General features: G+C 50.8%; 1 protein-coding gene across 2 annotated transcripts; it reads left to right on the forward strand.

The window, feature by feature from the left end:
• Positions 1–5,591: 5,591 nt before the first annotated feature.
• On the forward strand, positions 5,592–19,564 carry TBX3 (T-box transcription factor 3). Of its 2 annotated transcripts, XM_047760981.1 has the most exons (8): positions 5,592–7,131; positions 8,790–9,057; positions 10,010–10,069; positions 10,328–10,474; positions 12,455–12,531; positions 13,666–13,823; positions 15,228–15,904; positions 17,508–19,564. In XM_047760981.1, the coding sequence occupies exons 1-8, from the start codon at positions 6,743–6,745 to the stop codon at positions 17,967–17,969; spliced, it is 2,238 nt and encodes a 745-aa protein (XP_047616937.1). In that variant the 5' UTR covers positions 5,592–6,742; the 3' UTR covers positions 17,970–19,564. The 2 variants fall into 2 exon arrangements, with proteins under 2 accessions (XP_047616937.1, XP_047616938.1); XM_047760982.1 differs by lacking the exon at positions 10,010–10,069 and having other exon boundaries at positions 5,597–7,131.
• Positions 19,565–19,948: the final 384 nt, after the last annotated feature.

Here is a 19,948-nt window from a genome sequence, read left to right on the forward strand (position 1 = left end):
ACTAAGAAATGTCCATTGCATTATCCTGATTTTTTTTTTAAGTAATTGGGTAAAACACAAAGAGAGCATTGAAGATGCAGATTGGTTTGAAATTAGGAAACCACAATTAGTTCCTTTTCCTGACAGAGAGAGAGGGGGGGAGAGAGAGAGAACCTTCGCAGATGTGTGAGAGGCACTCTCCCCAGGCACACACACACTTCCTTCATCTTTTCCCTCCTAGTTTCCCTTCCAACTTCTCTAAATCACTCGCTGTTTACAAATTTGCCATTTCGCAGAGCGATCAGCTTTGATGAAAGGTGGGTGCTAATAAAAATAATGCAGAGAGTGAAATCTTTTCATTTCGCCTCTGCCAAACACATATTTACATTAAAAGGAGGTATGATAAGCATGGATTAAGTGTATAACGAATGATGCTCTGGAAACAGCATAAACCAGCTGGCGCCAAAGTGAGCCTCTGTACTAAAAATACTGCTTCCCCAAGCTAGACAACTTTGACAATCTTCTCTCTCTCACACATGTTTCAGACTCTTGCACTGAATCGGCCTGATCAATAATTTAGAGGGCTGTCAGAGGACAGGGAAATGTGCCTTACAGGAAAATCTTATGCTGCTGGAGTGAGACAGAGGCGAGGAGCTGGGGCTTTAGGGCCCGACATGCTATGCTTCATCCTGTGCTCCTACCTTGGAAAGGAGGGGAGAGAGAGAGAGAAAGAGAATGGGGATCAGAATCTTGGAACAGGGGTGAGAGCCAGCTCTGGGAAAAGGGATGATTTTGAGGCTACCAAAGGCAGCAAGAGACCTACACAAATGGGCCCGACACTTTTCTATCTCTCAGGACACCTTATCTTGCTGGCCAAGGGCAGAAGGGGAAGGTGTTTGCTTGAAACCAACCAAGGACGAAGTAGTATCTCCAGCCTGTCATGGTCCCTGGAAAACATGGTGGTGGTGGCAGTGGGGGGGTATACAGAGGCAAACCAGAAATACAGAAAGGCAGGAAAGAATTCAGGAAGGACCAAGAAGGCCAGAGAAAATAAACAGGGAGAAGAAAGAAGAAGAAAGAGAGTAAATCAAAACCAGAGAGAATAAGAGGAGGAAAGGCTGGCGGGTGAGACTGGCAAAGAGGCATAGAAGCCAAGAATAAGAATGATGCCAGGGAGGGAAGAGAAAGTAGAAGGAAACAGGAGAAGAAAGGGCAGAGATTGGCAATCACAGAATATTGAAAAACATGGACAGAGAAGAGAGGGAAAAAAAAGGAAGGAAGGAAGTGGGGAAGGAAGGAAAAGAAAAAAGAAAAGAAAACAGAAGTGAATGCCCTCTCTGGTCCAACCAAGAGTTTTGTGCCTATACCCGGGGAGGGAAGAAAGATGGGCAAACTGACTCTTAGTCAAAGAAATTGATCTGGAAGCCTCCAGACCTGAGAGCAACTAGGCTCTTAAACCAAGTTGGGGTGGGGATGAGGGGGGAGATTCGAAACTCCAGAAGGAAAATCAAGCCTCCCAGGTCTGGAGTCCTCCATTGACTTCAGAAGTGCTTTGGAGAGACCTAGGGTTTGGAGTAGTGCAGGGGTGCTAATGTGGGGAGGAGGGTGCTAGCCTATTTGCAGGAGGAATCCTGTAACCTGGGCATCCCCCTGAGGGAGTGGCCTCCATGAGGTCCGGGACCTGAAAGTCACCTCCAGTTAGGGGTATTGAGCCGGAAGGAGGCTGGGGATCCTGGAGCAGGAACCTAGTCAATTTCAAAGCTTGTCAATATCCAAAGAGCCTGGGATCTCAGGAAGGGGACACCGGGCAAAAACAGAGAGCCACCTCTATCCAGAACCCCCCCTCAAAAAAAAAGTTTATGTCTGAACCGACCCCAATTGGAAACTCAGGCCTCAGACCCCTGGAGAAACCCCTGGATGTCCTTATGTCAACAGAGTTCCAAATTCAGCGACACCTCCGACGGAAAAAAAAAAAAAAAAACAAAAACCTCCGCGGCAAACGGCGGGTGAAAGTTTAAGAGGGAATAAGCGTGTAATAGTCCCTCGCCAGACCTCACGCATGCCAAAAAAAGAATATTTACAGCAAACTTGCCAAAGTAAACGACCCCTCCTACCCACCATCCTCCCCCCGCCTCCGCACATTCCCCCCCTTTTTTGTAAACTTCAGATAAACACCATTCGGTCACAAAGGGGTCGATTTGCCCCCTTTATAGTTCGAGGCAGGCGGCGCCACAGGGAAAAGTGGGATCAGCAGAGGCTTCCCGAGAGCTGATTCTTCGGTAAAGCTAGCTTCTCTGCGGCGGCGTCTGTGGCCTGCGCTGAGGCTAGGTGATTCGGCTTCCCGTGTACTTACACTTATTCTGAGGCTCCCCCTGCCCCTTCCCCACTTCAACATCCGCATTTACAAGACTTCTTCGCCTTAAGCTTTGCAGACATCACAGATTTGGGGAGGGTTTTTTTTTTTTAACGTTTTAAAAAATCAGGCCTACAATTAAGTGAATACTCTTGGCAAAAGATGGAGAAATATTGGGGGTACACCAGGAGTTTCGGACCGCATCTTGGATTCAAATTTTGGCCCCTTTCCCCCATTCTTTTAAAGCATGGCATCTCGGGCTTGGCCGAGGAGCAGGCTCCTTCAGTGTTCCGGTCTGTCTTTTGTTGAACATGAGGCGGGGAGAGAGAAGACCGAAGGGGTCTGCATGGAAGGAAAAAAAAGAAGATCGTGTAGAGCCCGAGGCGGGAGCCTAAACGCCCGGGGCCGGGTGCGCACTAGCCTGTGAGTTCTCCCGGCCGCCAGGCCTGGCACAAGTCTTCGGAACTCGCTAGCCAATGTTTAACCCGAATGCGGTGGCCACCAGGCCGCTTTTGTTTGTTCGCAAATTAATCACCCAGCGCACGGCCGGCGCCAGAGTGGGTTTATCACCCACCAGGAGGGGGGCGCGGCGGCCCCGCAGAGACAAAGAGGAGTTCGCACCTTCCCGCTTTTGATCCCAAGTTACTGCAGCCTCCCTGCATAATACGAGCCTCCTGGGGCCGAGTCTGGGAGGTCAGTCATAATTGGCGGAAGTTTGCAGACCATTAGCAAGATGTCGACATTTTCGATTCAGAACCCCGCAAACTTCCCCCCCCCCTCCCACGCCCTTGTGCGCTGGAGTGGGAGTGGGGTCAGGAGTGGCAACGGGGGTGACCCCAGGGTTAAGTTAGAGCTACGGGCAAAAAATCGGCACGTGAGGGAAGAGGCCGAGGGGGAGCAGAACTCAGTCTTGGTCCACCCCCACCGTTGAGGCCAAAGGCAAGTGGAGATATTTACTAGTTAAATCAGCACGCTCCTCTCCCACTTTCAAAACCGAAGTAAGCCAGAATGCAAAGGACCGAGTAAAATGTCTGTCTCCTGGGCATCTGGATGCTTGCGGCGCCAAGTGGGTGAGAGGGCCGGGGGCGGGGGGGTGTCGGTCATTTCATGGTTGCAGAATTAGTCTCCTTTTACTGGGAGCGGGGGAGCAGAGGTTGGCCGAGAAGTGCAGGCAAAACCGGACCGGGGTTTGTGGGCCACTCCAGAAAGCGCAGCTCTTCAGCCCCAGGCTCAGACAGCCAGCACTGTGGGGGAGGGGGCGGGTTTCAGCCTCGGGAGACTGGTGAAACCCTGCGGTGACCTCGGTGGTCGGTGTAAGGAGTGGGAAGGCCTGGTTTCTCGCACCCTTGGGGATCAGGGCCGCCTGGGACGAGAGAGGGGGCGTTGTGAGCCGACACCCCGGCCCTCATACTCCACCACCGCAGAGAAAGGCCAAGAGGACGCCAGAGAAAGACCGAAAGGGAAAGAAAGGGGCGAGATGGCGAGCCAGACGGAGTTCGCAGAACCACTCTATTCTCTCTAGTGACTTCAGGGAATTCTTAGCGCTGGCGCCAAGCGCTCTTAACCATGTGCGTCAAAAATGCGAGGCTGGAAAATCCTGTCGCCTCAAAAGTTCCACCCCTATCTGGCGCGGGTGACCCACAATGGAACTGCATTTTCACCCTCCACTTGCTCCCACTTCGGAGTATGGGAGCTTGGGGCTTAGGGGCTACACCAGGCAAAATGTAAGAGAGGACTGTGCTGGTTTTCCACACACAGAGACACACATGCATCCCAAGCCTGGGGTTTCTTAACCCCCTAGGCCCCGCAATCAGCCCTTTCTTCCTTCCCTTTCCATTCGGGGAAGCTCCCTACTCAGGAGGGGTAAGAGTACTGTCTCCAAGACTTCCCTCCATCTAAGCAGGGGCGGCCCAAGTCTTTGCCTCCCAGAAGTGAGAAATGTCGGTTTGGGGAATCCTCTGACCTGGTCAGGGACATGAGGTAACAGTTACCAATTCCACGACGGGTCTGATAGGTAAAATCCAGTTGCCTCCCTCCCCTTCACCCTTGCTGAGGTCCCCCCCCCCACCCTACCTGAACTGGAACCAGTCACCTCGCCTCTGGGGTGGGGCGTTTCACGGTTTGTTTTACAAATTCAGCCCCCGACTTCTGGCGAGATAAGTCCCCAGGGTGGAGAAAGAACTGAGGCACCGAGAGATAAGTGTGATGCCTGGAGAAGATACAGGGCTGGCGCACCTCCCCCGACCAATTCGCCCACCCCTTTCCAGCACCTCTGCACCGAGCCGGGCCGCCGCCGAGGGGGAGGTCAGCGGCCGGTCGGGGACAGGCCCATAATCTAGCCCCTCTTTGCGCTCACTTTGTTCGGATCTCCCCTCTACACTCACACACATATTCAGGTGGAATACCGGGAGCCTGAATCCAAATGGAGGACGAGATCTAAAAGGGCTGGTAAACGCACTTCAAAACAGCCGAAGTCCATCTCCTAGAGTGAGCTGGGCGCAGTCCCGCGCAGCTGTGTACGTGTTTGCGTGTACATGGTTTTTGCGGCTGGCTGGGTCCCATTGAGCTGGCCAGTGTTTGCCTACAGATGTGTTGAGGGCGTTTGGGTCTCCGCGCACAGTCTTGGGTGGGGCACGGTGGGGAGGGAGCCCTCACTCGCGTGGGCTAAGATCTGGCCGCACCCCGTGTGTTCGGGAGCCCGCGAGCCCTGCTGCCGGGGAGACCGGCACCGAGAGTCACCCGAGCTCGGGAGCCCTTTAGCGGCGGCCGGGCGGAGCTTGGCTCCACGTGGGGCTGGAGAGCGCGCAAGCCTGGAGACTCGGCGGCGCTCGCCTCTCCGCGGCTGCCGGCTTTTGTTGAGCCTGGCGGTTGGATGGCAGCTCGCGGGAGCTTCAGCCTTACGCTCGGCTCGCCCGAGGCCGAGTTAACAGGGGGAGAGGGAGAGAGAAACAGCTGGGGCGGCCGGAGAGGCGAGCCTAGCGCGTGAGAGGGGAGCGCCCCGGCCAGGCGCCCGGCGCGCTCTCCGCCTTCCTGGCCAGGCTCTCTCGCTCCCGCCTCCCTCCCCCGTCCTCCCTGGCCCTGCCTCCTCCCTCGAATGAGGGCTGGATGACTGAGGCATTTCAGACGTGGGCTGAGCCAGAGCTCGCTCGCTCTGGGGTTGCGGCGATCTCTCGATAAGCCACCTAGAGGCGACTCTGTGCGGCGCTCCCCAGTGGCTCCCCGCCCTCCCTCTGATCATGTTGACATATTCACAGGACAGGCAGTAGTACCGGTGCGGCGCTGCGACGTTACAGTTTCCGACACCTTCTTTTTATAACTCGGCTCTATCCCCCAGCACTCGACCTGTGAAAACCACGCCTATGCAGCAACACAATTGGTCCGAAAGCGTCAAAGAGCCAATCAAGAGGCCTCCGGCTCCCCGCAGCCCAAGGCAGAGCCCGACCTTCTAGAGCCGCCGAGCAGACGCCCGGGGAATTCTAGAGGCGGAGGAGGGTGGCGAGGAGCTCTCGCTGGCTTTCTCTCGCTCCCTCCCTCTCCTCGCGCTCCCTCTCCCACTTGGTCTCTCTCTCTCTCTCACCCTCCCTCTCTCTCTCCCTTCTTTTCATTCTCCTCCTCCCCCCCCCCCAAATCCTCCCTGCCCTGCGCATCTGGACGCAGATTTAGGAAGCGAATTCGCTCACGTTTTAGGACAAGGAAGACAGGCGCGGGAGAAGAGCACAGCAAGATTCGGATTGAAACCCAGACACCCTCCGGAGGTTCGGAGCGGAGGAAGGAGGAGGAGGGCGAGCGGAAGCCAGTTTGCAGTTCAAGTTTTGATAGCGCTGGCTGAAGAGGGCTTCAATCAGATTTTTTTTTTTTTAAGAAGAGAGACTTTCCACTCTCGCTCGCTGGTCAAGCTGGTCTAGCGCAGTTGCAGACGCCTCCTGCGAGCCGAAGGGAGAGGCAGAGATAGGGGGGCGGGGGAAGAAGAAGGAGAAGAAGAGGTAAAAAGTCTCCTAGGAGAATTGTTCGCATTTGCAACAAAGAACTGGGGGCTGGGGAGCGACTGCTGGGACCAAGGGCTGGAGTGTCTATTTCGAGCCAAGCGGCAGGGCTCCGGCGCAAGTCCAGAGCCTGCTCGCTCCCTCGCCTCTGAAACCGACTTCCAGGAGCGGCTTTTTGAAAACGCGAGAAACAAGGACAGTCACCACGCGACTATGTCTCCTGATTTCTAGCTTTCCCCACTTTAAAAGAGACGTTCCTTCCCCAAAAGAACCCCCCTTGAGGTGCCTTATTTGTGATTCTCCCCCTTTTTTTTTTCGTGTTTTTTTTTTTTTCTTCCAAACTATGTGCTGCTGTTAAACAAAAACAAAACAAAACAGCAGCTGCGGACTTGTCCCCGGCTGGAGCCCAGCGCCCCGCCTGGAGTGGATGAGCCTCTCCATGAGAGATCCGGTCATTCCTGGGACAAGCATGGCCTACCATCCGTTCCTACCTCACCGGGCGCCGGACTTCGCCATGAGCGCGGTGCTGGGTCACCAGCCGCCCTTCTTCCCCGCGCTGACGCTGCCTCCCAACGGCGCGGCGGCGCTCTCGCTGCCCGGCGCCCTGGCCAAGCCGATCATGGATCAATTGGTGGGGGCGGCCGAGACCGGCATCCCTTTCTCCTCCTTGGGGCCCCAGACACATCTGAGGCCTCTGAAGACCATGGAGCCTGAAGAAGAAGTGGAGGATGACCCCAAGGTGCACCTCGAGGCCAAAGAACTTTGGGATCAGTTCCACAAGCGGGGCACTGAGATGGTCATTACCAAGTCGGGAAGGTAAGCCAGCATCGGGCCCCCTCCCCCAAGCTACTGAAGGTTTCTTTACTGGTTTTATCTCTCTCCTTCCAGAAGAGTCGGTTTGCCAGTTATTTCTGCTTAGGGAAAAACTTGGTTCCCCCGGAACTGTGTACTGAGTTTTCCTGGCCCTGCCCCTGTGGCAGGAAATCTCACCTTACCTGGGCGTCTGCAGCCGGCCGGCAGTTTTTCCTCCCTGGGTCTGCATCCTGGGATCCCTACAGGATAGATAGAATTTTTTCTATGGTGCACAGACATCTCTGCAGGAAGAAGGAAAAGCACCCCCATTGCAGGAAGTTCACTGATCAAACCTTTCTGGAACAACCTTCTTTGTAGATGTTGTATTTTTGTCTGTTTCATTTGGGTCTCTGAGAGAAACACTTAACAGCCCTTTTGGTTTGCGTGGTAGTGGGAGGCCTGGCAGGAGCAGCCCTTGCCCTTTCTGCCCTCCAGCTTAGCCTCTGGGTCTGGAGGGGGCCTGAGCCTACCCCTGCCAGGGTTAGAGTGGAATACAGGGGTATTTGGGGTTTGTCCTCACTGCTCCATGTGTCTGTAATCCAAGAGAGAGTTCAGCAGGCAATTTTGGATAATTAAGATTATGTTTGCAGTCCCAGGAAGCCAGTGGAGAGACGCAGACTGCTGGTTTATGTGTGAATATTATCAACCATATTTTACCTAACATTTAGAAGGCCTTGCCTGACCAAAGCTTGCCTGTCATTTAAAATTACTGATTTTTTTTAAAAGACATTGAAGTCTATCAAGGCATACAGTTGAAGGAATAACAAGAAAATCCCTCTTTTGATGCCTGTAGCTTTCTGTGTCATTCTGAGCTGTAAGAGGCCAAAGTTTGGCATAAAATCCTCCAGCCCAGAAGACATTCAGTCTCACAGCGACGCGCTCTCTGCTCCCTTTTAAGTCAAAAGTACAGAATGCCAACGCTTCTGGGAAATAAAAAAGCAATTTGGTGGTAGAGTCAGGCACTTTTGGACTGGCCCAAGCAGTTGGGGGTGTGTGTGGGGGGGAAATGTGGTTAACGGCTGCTAGGCAGGCTGGCGATCAGGCCTGGGAGTCTACCCCAACCTTCAGAATTCGTTTTGAGAACTCACCCAAGTACAGTTTCATTTCGCCAGCAGCGGGATTGCTGTTCCACAGCAGAGAGGGGTGCAACTTGACATTTCTTTGCCTGATATGTTTAACATTTTCTCACCCATGGGTGGTGGAAAACTCTAGCCTTGATTGACTGAACTTGACTCAAATCTTACCCCAAGCGGTTTAGAACTAGACACCCATAGGAAAAGGCAGAGGCAAGAACTCCCCTCTAAGGAGGGTAATCTATAAAGTCATACAAGAGACAAAAAAAATCATAAAAAATTATTAGATGATGTGGAGATATCCAATGCCACAATTCACTTGTTTTGAATCTTGGGACATTTAAAATAGAGATATTTGAGTGTATTTCATCCTTCTCTTGTGGAAGGAAACAATTTTGGACCCAGTTGCCCTACTGTGAGTGGTACAAGCTCCTTGATTGCAATAGAAAGTTTTAAGTTTGATTTACACCTTTTAGGATAGGGGATCAAACCCAAGATTTTGAGTGATTTTTTTTTTCTTTTTTTCTTGTCTCTTCCTCTCCCTTGTAGGCGAATGTTTCCTCCATTTAAAGTAAGGTGTTCTGGGCTGGATAAAAAAGCCAAATACATTTTGTTGATGGACATTATAGCTGCTGATGACTGTCGGTATAAATTTCACAATTCTCGGTGGATGGTGGCAGGAAAGGCTGACCCTGAAATGCCGAAGAGAATGTACATTCACCCAGACAGCCCTGCTACGGGGGAACAGTGGATGTCCAAGGTTGTCACTTTCCACAAACTGAAACTCACAAACAACATTTCGGACAAACACGGATTTGTAAGTTTCATTGCTTCCCTTCGTAAAATTTTCTTCTCCCTAGCAAAGGCAGTGTTTCCCCCTTTCCTGTAAAATCAAGAGTTTCTCCCTGGCTCTCGATTGCAAAGCCTAGCAAACTTGTTCGATCCACAGACAGAGCCAAAGAGAGAATTCTGGGGTGTGTTTCTCTTCGGGTAATGGAAGGCCAAGAATTCTAAAAGAAATGAGGGCTAGAAAACTTTACCGGCTCCTGTTCGATGGCAAGTCCAGGTTTTGGTAACTGCTTGACCTGACAGGGAAGTTAAAAACCGATCGTGAAGCTAGAAAACCAGTGTTAAGGATAGGTGTTTGTAAAGAGCTTGTTTTACCATAGCACACTTGTATTTTGAAACCAGCCATCCTATTTTTTGCTTGGGAGAATTTTAAGATTAGAAGCCTTGACTGCGTTGCGAGAGGGTGTGAATACATTTTTTTGAAAGATTTTTTTCCTTGGACTAAAAAAGAATGGGGCTTAGGCGAAAGTCATATTTATTAGAAATGAGACTCGGGTCCCTCAGTATAAAACGTGTGTGTGTGTGTGTGTGTGTGTGTGTGTGTGTGTGTGTGGAGTATAAATATGGATTCAGTAAGGGAATCCCTAGAAACTTGCTGGAGATTGAGATTGCTTGTAAAAGTCAAGCAAAGGACCTTTTGCCCCCTGCTCCTACGCCTCCCCAGCATTTCAATAAAATAAACAGAGTGATAAGTGAGGAAGAAGCAGAAAGATTAGGCCCAGGAAGACGTGAATGGCGTGGAAATATCTTCAGCGGGCAGGAATTGCATTTGAAGCCCTTGATTTGATTAAGGCATAAATATTCCTCTCTAGAGTTCAGCCTTTCAGGGCTTTAAGTGGATTGGGCTCGTCAATTAGTGGGAGCTTAAAGGACTGAATCATTTTGTAAATTAAAATGCATGTTTTTCTCTATCTTTTAAGACTTTGGCCTTCCCAAGTGATCAAGCAACGTGGCAGGGGAATTATAGTTTTGGTACTCAGGTAGGCTAGGGTTCGAGGTACGAATCCACCTTAGATGGTGAGGGTGGGGGGGGACCCTTTGGAAATCAAGGAGCAATTTGGATTCTCCAGAAGAGAACACATGCGGGGCGAATGTTCCCTCAGAGGTCCTCCGAGGAGGAGGTGGGCTCCATACCAGCCTGGTGCCCTTTGGTGGGGTAGATGTCAGCCTGGCAGGGGTCCGAAGATCCCACTAAATCCTCCTGTGATGTGTGTGTCTCCTCTTGCTGGCCCCTGCAGACTATCTTGAACTCCATGCACAAATACCAGCCCCGGTTCCACATCGTGAGAGCCAACGACATCTTAAAACTTCCTTATAGTACTTTTCGGACGTACTTGTTTCCCGAAACCGAATTCATCGCTGTGACGGCATACCAGAATGATAAGGTAAGCCCGGGCGCTTTTCTTTCTAATGATGATATGAACACCCCCTCCCCTCCTTAAGCTGCTTTCCATCGAGGATGAGAACGTTTACAGGAGCATTGAGATGGGAGTCTGATTCTTTCGGTGTGACCTTCAGCGCAACTTGTGGGAAAGGGGCACTGGTACCTTGCAGAGGCAGAAGGGAAGAAAGAAAAAAGAAAAAAAACAACTTGACCAGCTAGGAATCCAATGCTGAGTGGGGAAAAAAAAAAAAAAAAGGCCAAACTAACTTGGCCAGTGAGACGAACCTATAACCACCCGTCACTTAAGTCGCCTGCCCCACCCCCACCTGGGCTTTCTCCTGTTGGTTGCAAGGTTCATCCTCTTCCCCTTCAGGAAGAAAGATCCAGCAATCAGGTTTGAAAGGGAACCAGATAAAAATTGAAGGCAAAAGCCATTCGGGATCTGGGGAGGAGAATTCCAGCAAAGACCAGATTTTTCCCCTAGCCAGAAATCCCGAGTAGCTGGTCTGGTTTTTATTACCTTTTATGCTGCTGTGTTTTTTATGATGTGTGTGTGTGTGTGTGTGTGTGTGTATGTGTGTGTGTGTGTGTGGAAAGACCTACTCTGATCGTAGGGTCATGCTAATTGAGTTGTCTGCGGCTTTTGAGATGAGATGACCGAAGTCACCACTTCATTTGAAGGGTTTTTTTTTCCCTCCCTGGGGCCTGAGGCCTGGGGTGAGGAGTACCCCCAAATGCAACAGCAGGCAGAGCCTAGTATGTAAAGCAATGGTGCCCTGAAGGTCATGGGCATGTGTGCAGAGAGACACAGAGAAAGTGACTCTGGCTGCCTATTCACCAGCAGCCAGCTTGGCTCACTGGGAGGTGGGTGTGGGGATGGGGGGGGCGAACCTGAGGACCCCTGCCCTTCAACTTCTGAACCCTGGACCACAGGGCCAGTCCAGCTGACTGGATGGACAAGGCCCTACATTTTGAATTCAGTATCAGTCTGGGTGGGTCCTCTGCGGCCTGATGATGGGGGTGGGGTGTTCCAGGTCTATTTCCTTAGTCTGGAGACTTAGGACATCAGGACCTCCTCTGCCTGCGAGAAGGGCAAACAGGAATTCATTCCAAGAACAAGAATCTATCCAGGGGGCCCTTTTTCCACCTCTAGAGAACTCTGTATACAACCATCCCTTTCCCCGCTCCAGGGAAGGGGTTTGAAAAATTATCTACTATTTTTTCCTCAGCATGTGAAATGCATGCTCCCTCTAGACCCAGAATCCTGAGAATCTAAGTTGTTAATGGAATAATAAAATACAACATTTTTGCTCAGAGAGGCCATGAGCCTTCTCCCTGTAATGGCCGTGGCAAAGTATATCAAAGAAAACAAAGGTTTCTAGTGGTCATTCAGTCCTTTTAAATCTGTAATTGTCAATATTGTAATTCCTCAAACACACACTCCCTACACCCAGCAAAAATAAGCAAACCCCCTCCAGCTCAAGGGTAGTGAAATGCCATAAATCATTTTATTAGATTTACAGAAAAGGTTGAAGGGTGTGCTGTGTGTATGTGTGTGTGTGTTTTGGGGGCAGGAAATGTATCGTAATGTATTTTATGACCAATTGCACTGTATAAAAAAGTCGAATTAAAAGCATAATTATAAGATCTACAAACAGGTTGCCCTTTTGACAGCTTTTCCATTTGTAAGCCCAAGCTGTCAGCTACCCAGGCAGGATCATTTCAGCCTGGAACCCTTGGTTTTGGCCTCCTGGGGAAGATGCCAGCCATGGCAGCATAGCCTCCATTGGTTTTCCTCCGAACCCCCTCCAAACTTCCACTGTGGTCCCTGCTCCATTCTCTTTAACCTGGCATATCCAGGGGACTTCTTCAGTTGGCTGTCAGATGTCTAGTAGATTGTTGGGTTGGGAGGGGGAACACTCCCAGAACATTCTAGAAAATGAGGCTAATGTCTCTTTCTTGCTTGTGTCTCCTCCTCTAGATAACACAGTTAAAAATAGACAACAACCCTTTTGCAAAAGGTTTCCGGGACACTGGAAATGGCAGGAGAGAAAAAAGGTGAGCTGAGATGGTCATTTCTCTGATAATTTAGAAAATCACTTTTCTAGGTCCCAGATCTCAACTCTTAGAAGTTGGATATAGGCACTTATATGGAGAAGGGTGGGGGAAGGGTGGAAAAAGGTTTCCTCCCCTTGGCCAGAGCAAGAGCTTACTGCTCTCAATACACTACTTTTTCTACCTCCTCCACGGTACCTTAAAGGAAGTTAACCACGCCACCCCATAGATGTCTCTGGAAGAAAAGTACCAGGGATAACAGATTACATACAGATGCCTATTAATTAATTCCTAATTAATATAAGTTCATCCTGGGCAGGTCCCAAGAATGGACTAAGCTATTCATAAAATGCTTTGGAATTTTTGCAGTCTTGTCTTGCAAAGGGTCAGACAGAACCGAGGCCCCTGGAGTCTGTGTCTCCCTCCTTCTGTGGGGACACGAACCATTTTGCATTAAGCAGACAGCCGGATGGTATAGAAAAGAAGCTCTCCCTCCCTCCCCCACCAGCTTTCAAAGAAATTCGAAAATCCGGAAAATCAGCCCCAATTTTTTAATCTATCCTCTTGGGGGAGGGGCGGGCATTGAAAAATAATTTCTAACATCTAAATAGTTTAGCTTTTCTTTTTACTCTGATTAATGTGTTGGTGAAACAATGATAGTAAAATGCACCATGAAATAACCACTTCCTCTCAATCTTAGCAAACCAGTCTGAAGTTGGAAGGCAGGTTGTGTTCACTGGTTTGAGTCCTCGATTCCCCTTGGTCTGTAAGGCCGGCTGTTCAGCTGTCTCTGGCCAGCTCCAGTCTCCCCTCTTGCTCTTTGTTTTTAAACAAGATTTCACAGCCCCAGCCAATGCCCCCTCCCTAGAGAAACCTCCCGGTCTTGAATAAACACACTCCGAAGCCTTTTTCCTTCCTCCCTCCCCCCAGGCCACACTCTTCAGCCCGGTGGCAGGATCCAGAACAATGTTTGGGTCCCCGTGGCTGCCCCAGGGTGTGCAGATTCCAGGGAATTAGTGTTGTCCGTGGGCGCAGGCTGGGCAAGGTGTGTGCGTGCCTCTTTGGAGAGGCTGAGGTGAGCAGAGAGGGGAAATGCCTGTTCGGATTGGTAACACTGGGTGTGGGCTTCTGCCACAGAAAGCAGCTCACCCTGCAGTCCATGAGGGTGTTCGATGACAGACACAAAAAAGAGAATGGCACCTCGGATGAGTCCTCTAGCGAACAGGCCGCCTTCAACTGCTTTGCCCAGTCCTCCTCTCCGGCCGTCTCCACTGTGGGGACATCGAACCTCAAAGGTGAGCCTGGCCGCCTCAGATGTCTCAGGTTTCTCCAGGTCCTGGAGGCCTGAAGAGTTGGGGGGCGAGGGACAGGGACACCCACCGGGGAACCTGCCCCTTCAAAGCTTTAGACCCTTCTAGAAGTTTGTAAGCAGGAGCCAAAGCTCAAAAAGGGTGATCAGGTGTGTCCCTCTTCCTGTGCTAGTGTAAGAGCTCAGCCCCTTTTCCCCAGACATTGATGTGTCCAGGAGGAGAGGGTGGCCTCTGTCCTAAGTCCTCTCTGGGTGGGAGCCTGGAGCGCCCCTCTCTCTTTTCCCTCCTTTTTTTTTTTTTTTTTTTTTACTAGCTTTGAACTCTAGGTTAAAATATGTTAGGCTGGGTTGGGGGTGGTGGGATATTCTCTGCCACCTGGAACAGGGAAGGTGGCCCAGGGAACACTCAGCTATAAAGCAACCATTGACCTGTGAGTGGAGATGGGGCCCTGGGAATCTGAGTGGGGGGGGGGGGGCGGGTAGGAGATGGGAGGGGACGGGCTGTTCAAATCTCCAGCCGGTTTCCTGTGTTTAAAGAGCAAGAACTATTTATTTGGAAAGACACACGTGCTCTCAACGGGAAGAAACCTGTTTTTTTAAGTGAAATAAAATGAAAGTCCTTTATGTCTTCAATCCATTTAAGCTTTAAACACAAAATGGGATCCTTTTTTTCTTTTCTTTTCTTTTTTTCTGGTAGGACACCCACAGAGGGTGTGGTGAGAGCAAAAGAGAATCTATGATTGTCTGCAGGCAGTGAGTGGGCTGCCCATCACCCATCTCTGTCTGCAGAGACAGGGGCAAACAGAGAAGGTTCCGTGGTGTGTGTATGTGTGTTGGGGGAGGGGTGTTCGCTTCCGCCACCACCAGTTCAGATGTTAGGGTTCTCTCCAAACGAATCCTTCTGAAAGAAGCCACAAATCTGTGGAAGGGGCTGACCTCAACCACTCTTTGAACAAAGACAGAGTAACTGCAAGGTGCTCCAGCAGGGAGATTTAGTGTAAGTCAGTTTTTATTTTTAAAAAGTGAATTTGCAATCCAATGGGAAAAGGCCAGGAAAGGCTTTGACCTAGTAGGAGCTCAGTCCATGCTTTGCTGTAAAATAATAAAATTCACAGAAGATTTGGAGAAGGGGGTCTGTGTGGGGGGGTCAGCTCTCTAAATCCTTGAAATGCAATGTTAACTTATTGAGTCCTTCCACTCAAGAATGAGGTACCATCACTCCCACTTTGCAGATGAGAAAAGTGAGGCACAGAGAGCTTAAGGGGCTTGCTGGGGTTATGCAGCTTGCAAGTGACGGAGCTGGGATTTAAACTGGGGACCTTGAGTTCTACTGGCCTGGATTTTAGAGCTAACTCCCTTCCGCCTGAATTTTGTTCCCCTCCTACGGTAGATCTGTGTCCCAGCGAGGGTGACAGCGACGCCGAGGCTGAGAGCAAAGAGGAGCACGGCCGGGAAGCCTGCGACGCAGCCAAGATCTCCACCACCACGTCAGAGGATCCCTGCCGGGACAAGGGCAGCCCGGCGGTCAAGACGCACCTCTTCGCAGCCGAGCCGGCCGGCCGGCCCCGGGACAGCGGGCGTCTGGACAAGGCGTCGCCCGACTCTCGCCACAGCCCGGCCACTATCTCGTCCAGCACCCGCGGCCTGGGCGCCGAGGAGCGCCGGAGCCCGGGCCGCGAGGGCGCGGCCACTTCCAAGGCTGAGGAGGCTCGTGCGCTGCCGGGCAAGGAGGCCTTCGCGCCGCTCACCGTGCAGACAGACGCGGCTGCTGCGCACCTGGGCCAGGGCCCCCTGCCTGGCCTCGGCTTCGCCCCTGGCCTGGCCGGCCAGCAGTTCTTCAACGGGCACCCGCTTTTCCTGCACCCTGGCCAGTTCGCCATGGGGGGTGCCTTCTCCAGCATGGCAGCTGGCATGGGGCCCCTGCTGGCCACCGTGTCTGGGGCCTCCACCGGCGTCTCAAGCCTGGATTCCACTGCCATGGCCTCAGCCGCCGCGGCCCAGGGACTGTCAGGGGCGTCTGCGGCCACCCTGCCCTTCCACCTCCAGCAGCACGTCTTGGCCTCACAGGTATTTATCAGCCTCCTCTCTAGCCCCTCCTTCCATTCACTCTGGTTTGCAAGCCCTTTGATAGAACATCCTCACCCAGTCCGCCTGCTTAAGTTAAAGGCGACTACTTTCTGTCTGACTTGAGTGGTCTTGTGATCACCTCCACCTTCTAGGTGAAAAGGCAGAGCTCAGAAACGTTGAGTAACTTTTCCAAGGTCACACAGCTGGTAGGTGGTAGACCTGAGACTCCACCCCAAGCAGTTGACTCCAGGACCTCTTCCAGGGGCTGTGATTTTTAGCTTCTTAAATGTTTCACAGCCAGCCCTCCCATAGGAATTAGATGAGGAAGAGACCATAGCTGGGGAAGGGAAGTGACTTCCTGGCTGGTGACTTAAGTCTTGAGCCTCCAATATGAAGCTATTTCCCTGCCCAGCCCCCACCAAAAGCAGGCCAGCCTGTTCCCCAAGGGGTTAATGGTTTGAGCACACGTGGGAAATGTCAGGGAAGAGGGACCGGCTGTGGCTGTGGCAGGCCTGGCGGCCTGTGTGTGGCTCAGACAGCTGTGTTGGGGCTCCAGCAGCTGGGAAGAAGTCTCAGGCCGCTGGAAATGCTCTGAACCCGGTCGAAAAGGTTCTGTGGGGTTTTCTGTGTGCTCTCGCCTTTTGTTTTGTCTGAGCACATTCGTCTCCCTTCCCTGAGCCAAGAGGCAGGAACAGCCTCCCCCTCTGGGGGGAGGAGGGGGCTGAGAAAAGGGCTGGCTTCTGGCCTTCCTCCACACCTCCTATCTCCTGTGCTATCCCTCTCTGGAGACCCTCCTGTCATTGGGGATAGGTGGCCGAGGGGCTGCCCAAGTAAACAAATACTAATGGTACCCAAGGCAGTGGGTCAGAGAGAATTAGCTGAGGGTCCCTGGATTTTAATTCTATTTTTGGCCACTTGTTAGCTGATTGACTTCCTGCACCCCCAGGGCCTGCCTCAGTCTCTCCAGGTGTAATACCGAGATTTGGGGCTAGGTGATTTCTCTCTGTTCATAGCAAACACCCTTTACTCTCTCCCCCTCTAACCTGCCCCACCCCTCAATTTCCTTTTGCTTAAGGATCTTCTCTGGATTTTTTTTTTTTTCATTTGAGAAACTTCTGGAATGGAGGGGGAGGGCTGAGGGGTGGAGCAACAAGAATGAAAAACTTTTATGTCCAACATTTTATGCCCTCTGGCTTTCACCCAGCCACTTTTGTGGGGTAGACTGACTGCAGCCCCATTTAACAGGTGAAACAACTGACTCTGATGGAGAATTCCCAACAGTCTTATTGGCCAGGGGTCCTGTGTGAATTATTTTGCTCATTTAATAACCCATAAAGTCCCCGATAATATATATTATTGAATGTGTCCCTGTTTTTGTCATATAAGAAAGCTGAGGCACAGGGAGTGAATACTTTGGCCTAGGATGGCCCAGCTCAGATTTGGACCTAAAGAAGTCTGAGTGTCCTGAGCCCCCGCCCCCCGCAGCTTCGGGATGAGTACCGGGGGGTGGGGGGTTGGGGAGGGGTGGCAGCTGAGGTTGGCTCCTCCCCACTGCGCAGCCCCGGGCCTCTGATTCTCCGCCTTCGTTCTTCTCCTTCCCCAGGGCCTGGCCATGTCGCCTTTTGGAAGTCTGTTCCCTTATCCCTACACGTACATGGCCGCTGCCGCCGCCGCCTCGTCGGCCGCGGCCTCCAGCTCCGTGCACCGCCACCCGTTCCTGAACCTGAACAGCATGCGCCCGCGGCTGCGTTACAGCCCCTACTCCATCCCCGTGCCGGTGCCGGACAGCAGCAGCCTGCTCACCACCGCCCTGCCGACCATGACCGCGGCCGCGGGGCCCCTCGACAGCAAGGCCGCCGCCCTGGCCGCCAGCCCGGCCTCAGTGGCTGTGGACTCCGGCTCGGAACTCAACAGCCGCTCCTCCACGCTCTCCTCCAGCTCTGTGTCCCTGTCGCCCAAACTCTGCCCGGAGAAGGAGGCAGCCACCAGCGAACTGCAGAACATTCAGCGCCTGGTCAGCGGTTTGGAAGCCAAGCCGGATAGGGCCCGCAGCACATCCCCGTAAACTTCTCCCCAGAAAAGTCTCTTCATTCCAGTCCAGTCCAGTCTGCAGTGCACTTTGTCGGAAGTCAAATAAACCAGGGGCGTGCAGTGAGGTCAGCCCTTCTTTGTGCAGCCCTGTCTGGGAAGGGGTGCAGGACTCCCTGGAGAGAATGTGCTAGAAATGGGCCCTGTCTTCCTGATGTGGTTTATACATCCAGGATCTGGCTCAGAAAAATCTGTCGCATAGAGCTCTTGGGGGTGGGAGTTAAAGCCTTGGTGTCCAGAGCACCTCCTTCGAGGCTGGTCTGGAAGCTGTGGGAAGATAAAGGTAGGCAGGCCCCGGGACAGGAGGTGTTGAAAAGCTTCTCCCCCAGTGCAGATTTATATATATATATTTTTTTTCCTTCACTCTGTGTCAAGTGGAAACACAAAATTAAAAAAAAAATAACGGGGACAAATGGATACATGAACATGATTCTGTTTGTGAAGATTAAAAACTTTCTAGTGACCTGCGTATCCGTTCTAAATAAATTCCTGGGCAGCATTGTTTGAGGGAGGGAAGGCCCTACCACCCTTGTTTAATCTCTATTAAGGAACTCTGTGTCTTTTTAATACTCTTGTGATGTTTTAAGAGCCGCTATAGGCCTCTTCTTGCATGTTCCACAGTAATGTATTTGTGGATTTTATTTTGAATGCTTGCTTTTAGAGAGAGAAGAATATGACCCCTTACCCTTTTCCTAGATTCTCCGAAAACCCCAAGGGGGATGATTTAAAGGGAAGAGGTGGGGAAAACACAAAAAATGAATTTATTTTATCTAAGCTCTGTAGCAGGATTCATGTTGTCCCTCTGGCAGTTCTTTCTCTTTCCTGTATATGCAATAACAAGGTTTTAAAAAAAATAATAAAGAAGAAGCGAGACTATTAGACAAAGTATTTATGTAATTATTTGATAACTCTTGTAAATAGGTGGAATATGAATGCTCGGAAAATTAAATTTTAATTTATTGACATTGTACATAGCTCTATGTAAATAGGATTGCAGCTGTCAGGTTTTGTGGTTTTGTTTTCCTATAGTCAGTTTTATTTCAAGGTCACAGGATTGCGTTTAAAAGGAGAAAAACACTCTGCACCGACACCAACACACTTTTCAAGAGTTGTCTGCAAAAAAAAAATTTTTTTTTTTAATGTCCAAAAGTGGGGAAAAGTGCTATTACCTATTTTGCCCAAAATTGGGGAGGTGGTGCCATTCCCAGCCCCACCTTAAATTCCTAAGCGTGGTTCTGAGATGGCTTGGGGGCTGGAGGGGTGGGGAGTACAGAGGCTCTGAGTTTGACTTTCTAATTTTTCTTTCGTATTTGTACTTGCTAGTTTCTGATTTCTTCAAAAAAAGAAGTGGAATTGACTACTTACTGTCTTCAATGTTGATGGTGTTTTGAATTGTTGCCTATAGAGATATATTCACAGTTCAAAAGTCAGGTGCTGAGAAATTGTTTAAAGACAAAAATTCATGAAGGTATATTTTGTGTTATAATTGTTGATGAGTTCTTTGGTTTTCTGTATTTTTTGCCCTCTCTTAAAAATATCATTGAAATTTCAATAAATTTTTATTGAAATGTCCTTGGGCCTCGTGTTAAGTGTTTTCCTTAGGGAACTTTCCGGAAGGTGGCGAGTCAGTCTCTTTCTCTCCTGGCTTCCTTTAGCCCCTTCCTTTTGCCTTTAAATAATTAAGACCGCCCCCACTGAACCAAAATGAGATGTCACTCAAGTTACAAAGCTAAAAACAAAAGTCCCTTACCCCGGGTGAAGGGAACTGCTTAAATCCTGAAATTACTTTTCCTTTAAATTAGGAAGCAAAAGGAGAGACCGAAGGGGGCTGATTAGAATTGGATTGAATAACAATTTCAGATACTTAAGTTTTAATGGAAAAAGAAGGCTCGCTCCCTAAGTTAGAGTTTCCCACACGAATCCAACCAAAAATACGTTGGAGGACTGCAAACGTTT

Source organism: Phacochoerus africanus, chromosome 15 (assembly GCF_016906955.1).
Source record: "Phacochoerus africanus isolate WHEZ1 chromosome 15, ROS_Pafr_v1, whole genome shotgun sequence".
Lineage (NCBI taxonomy): Eukaryota > Metazoa > Chordata > Mammalia > Artiodactyla > Suidae > Phacochoerus > Phacochoerus africanus.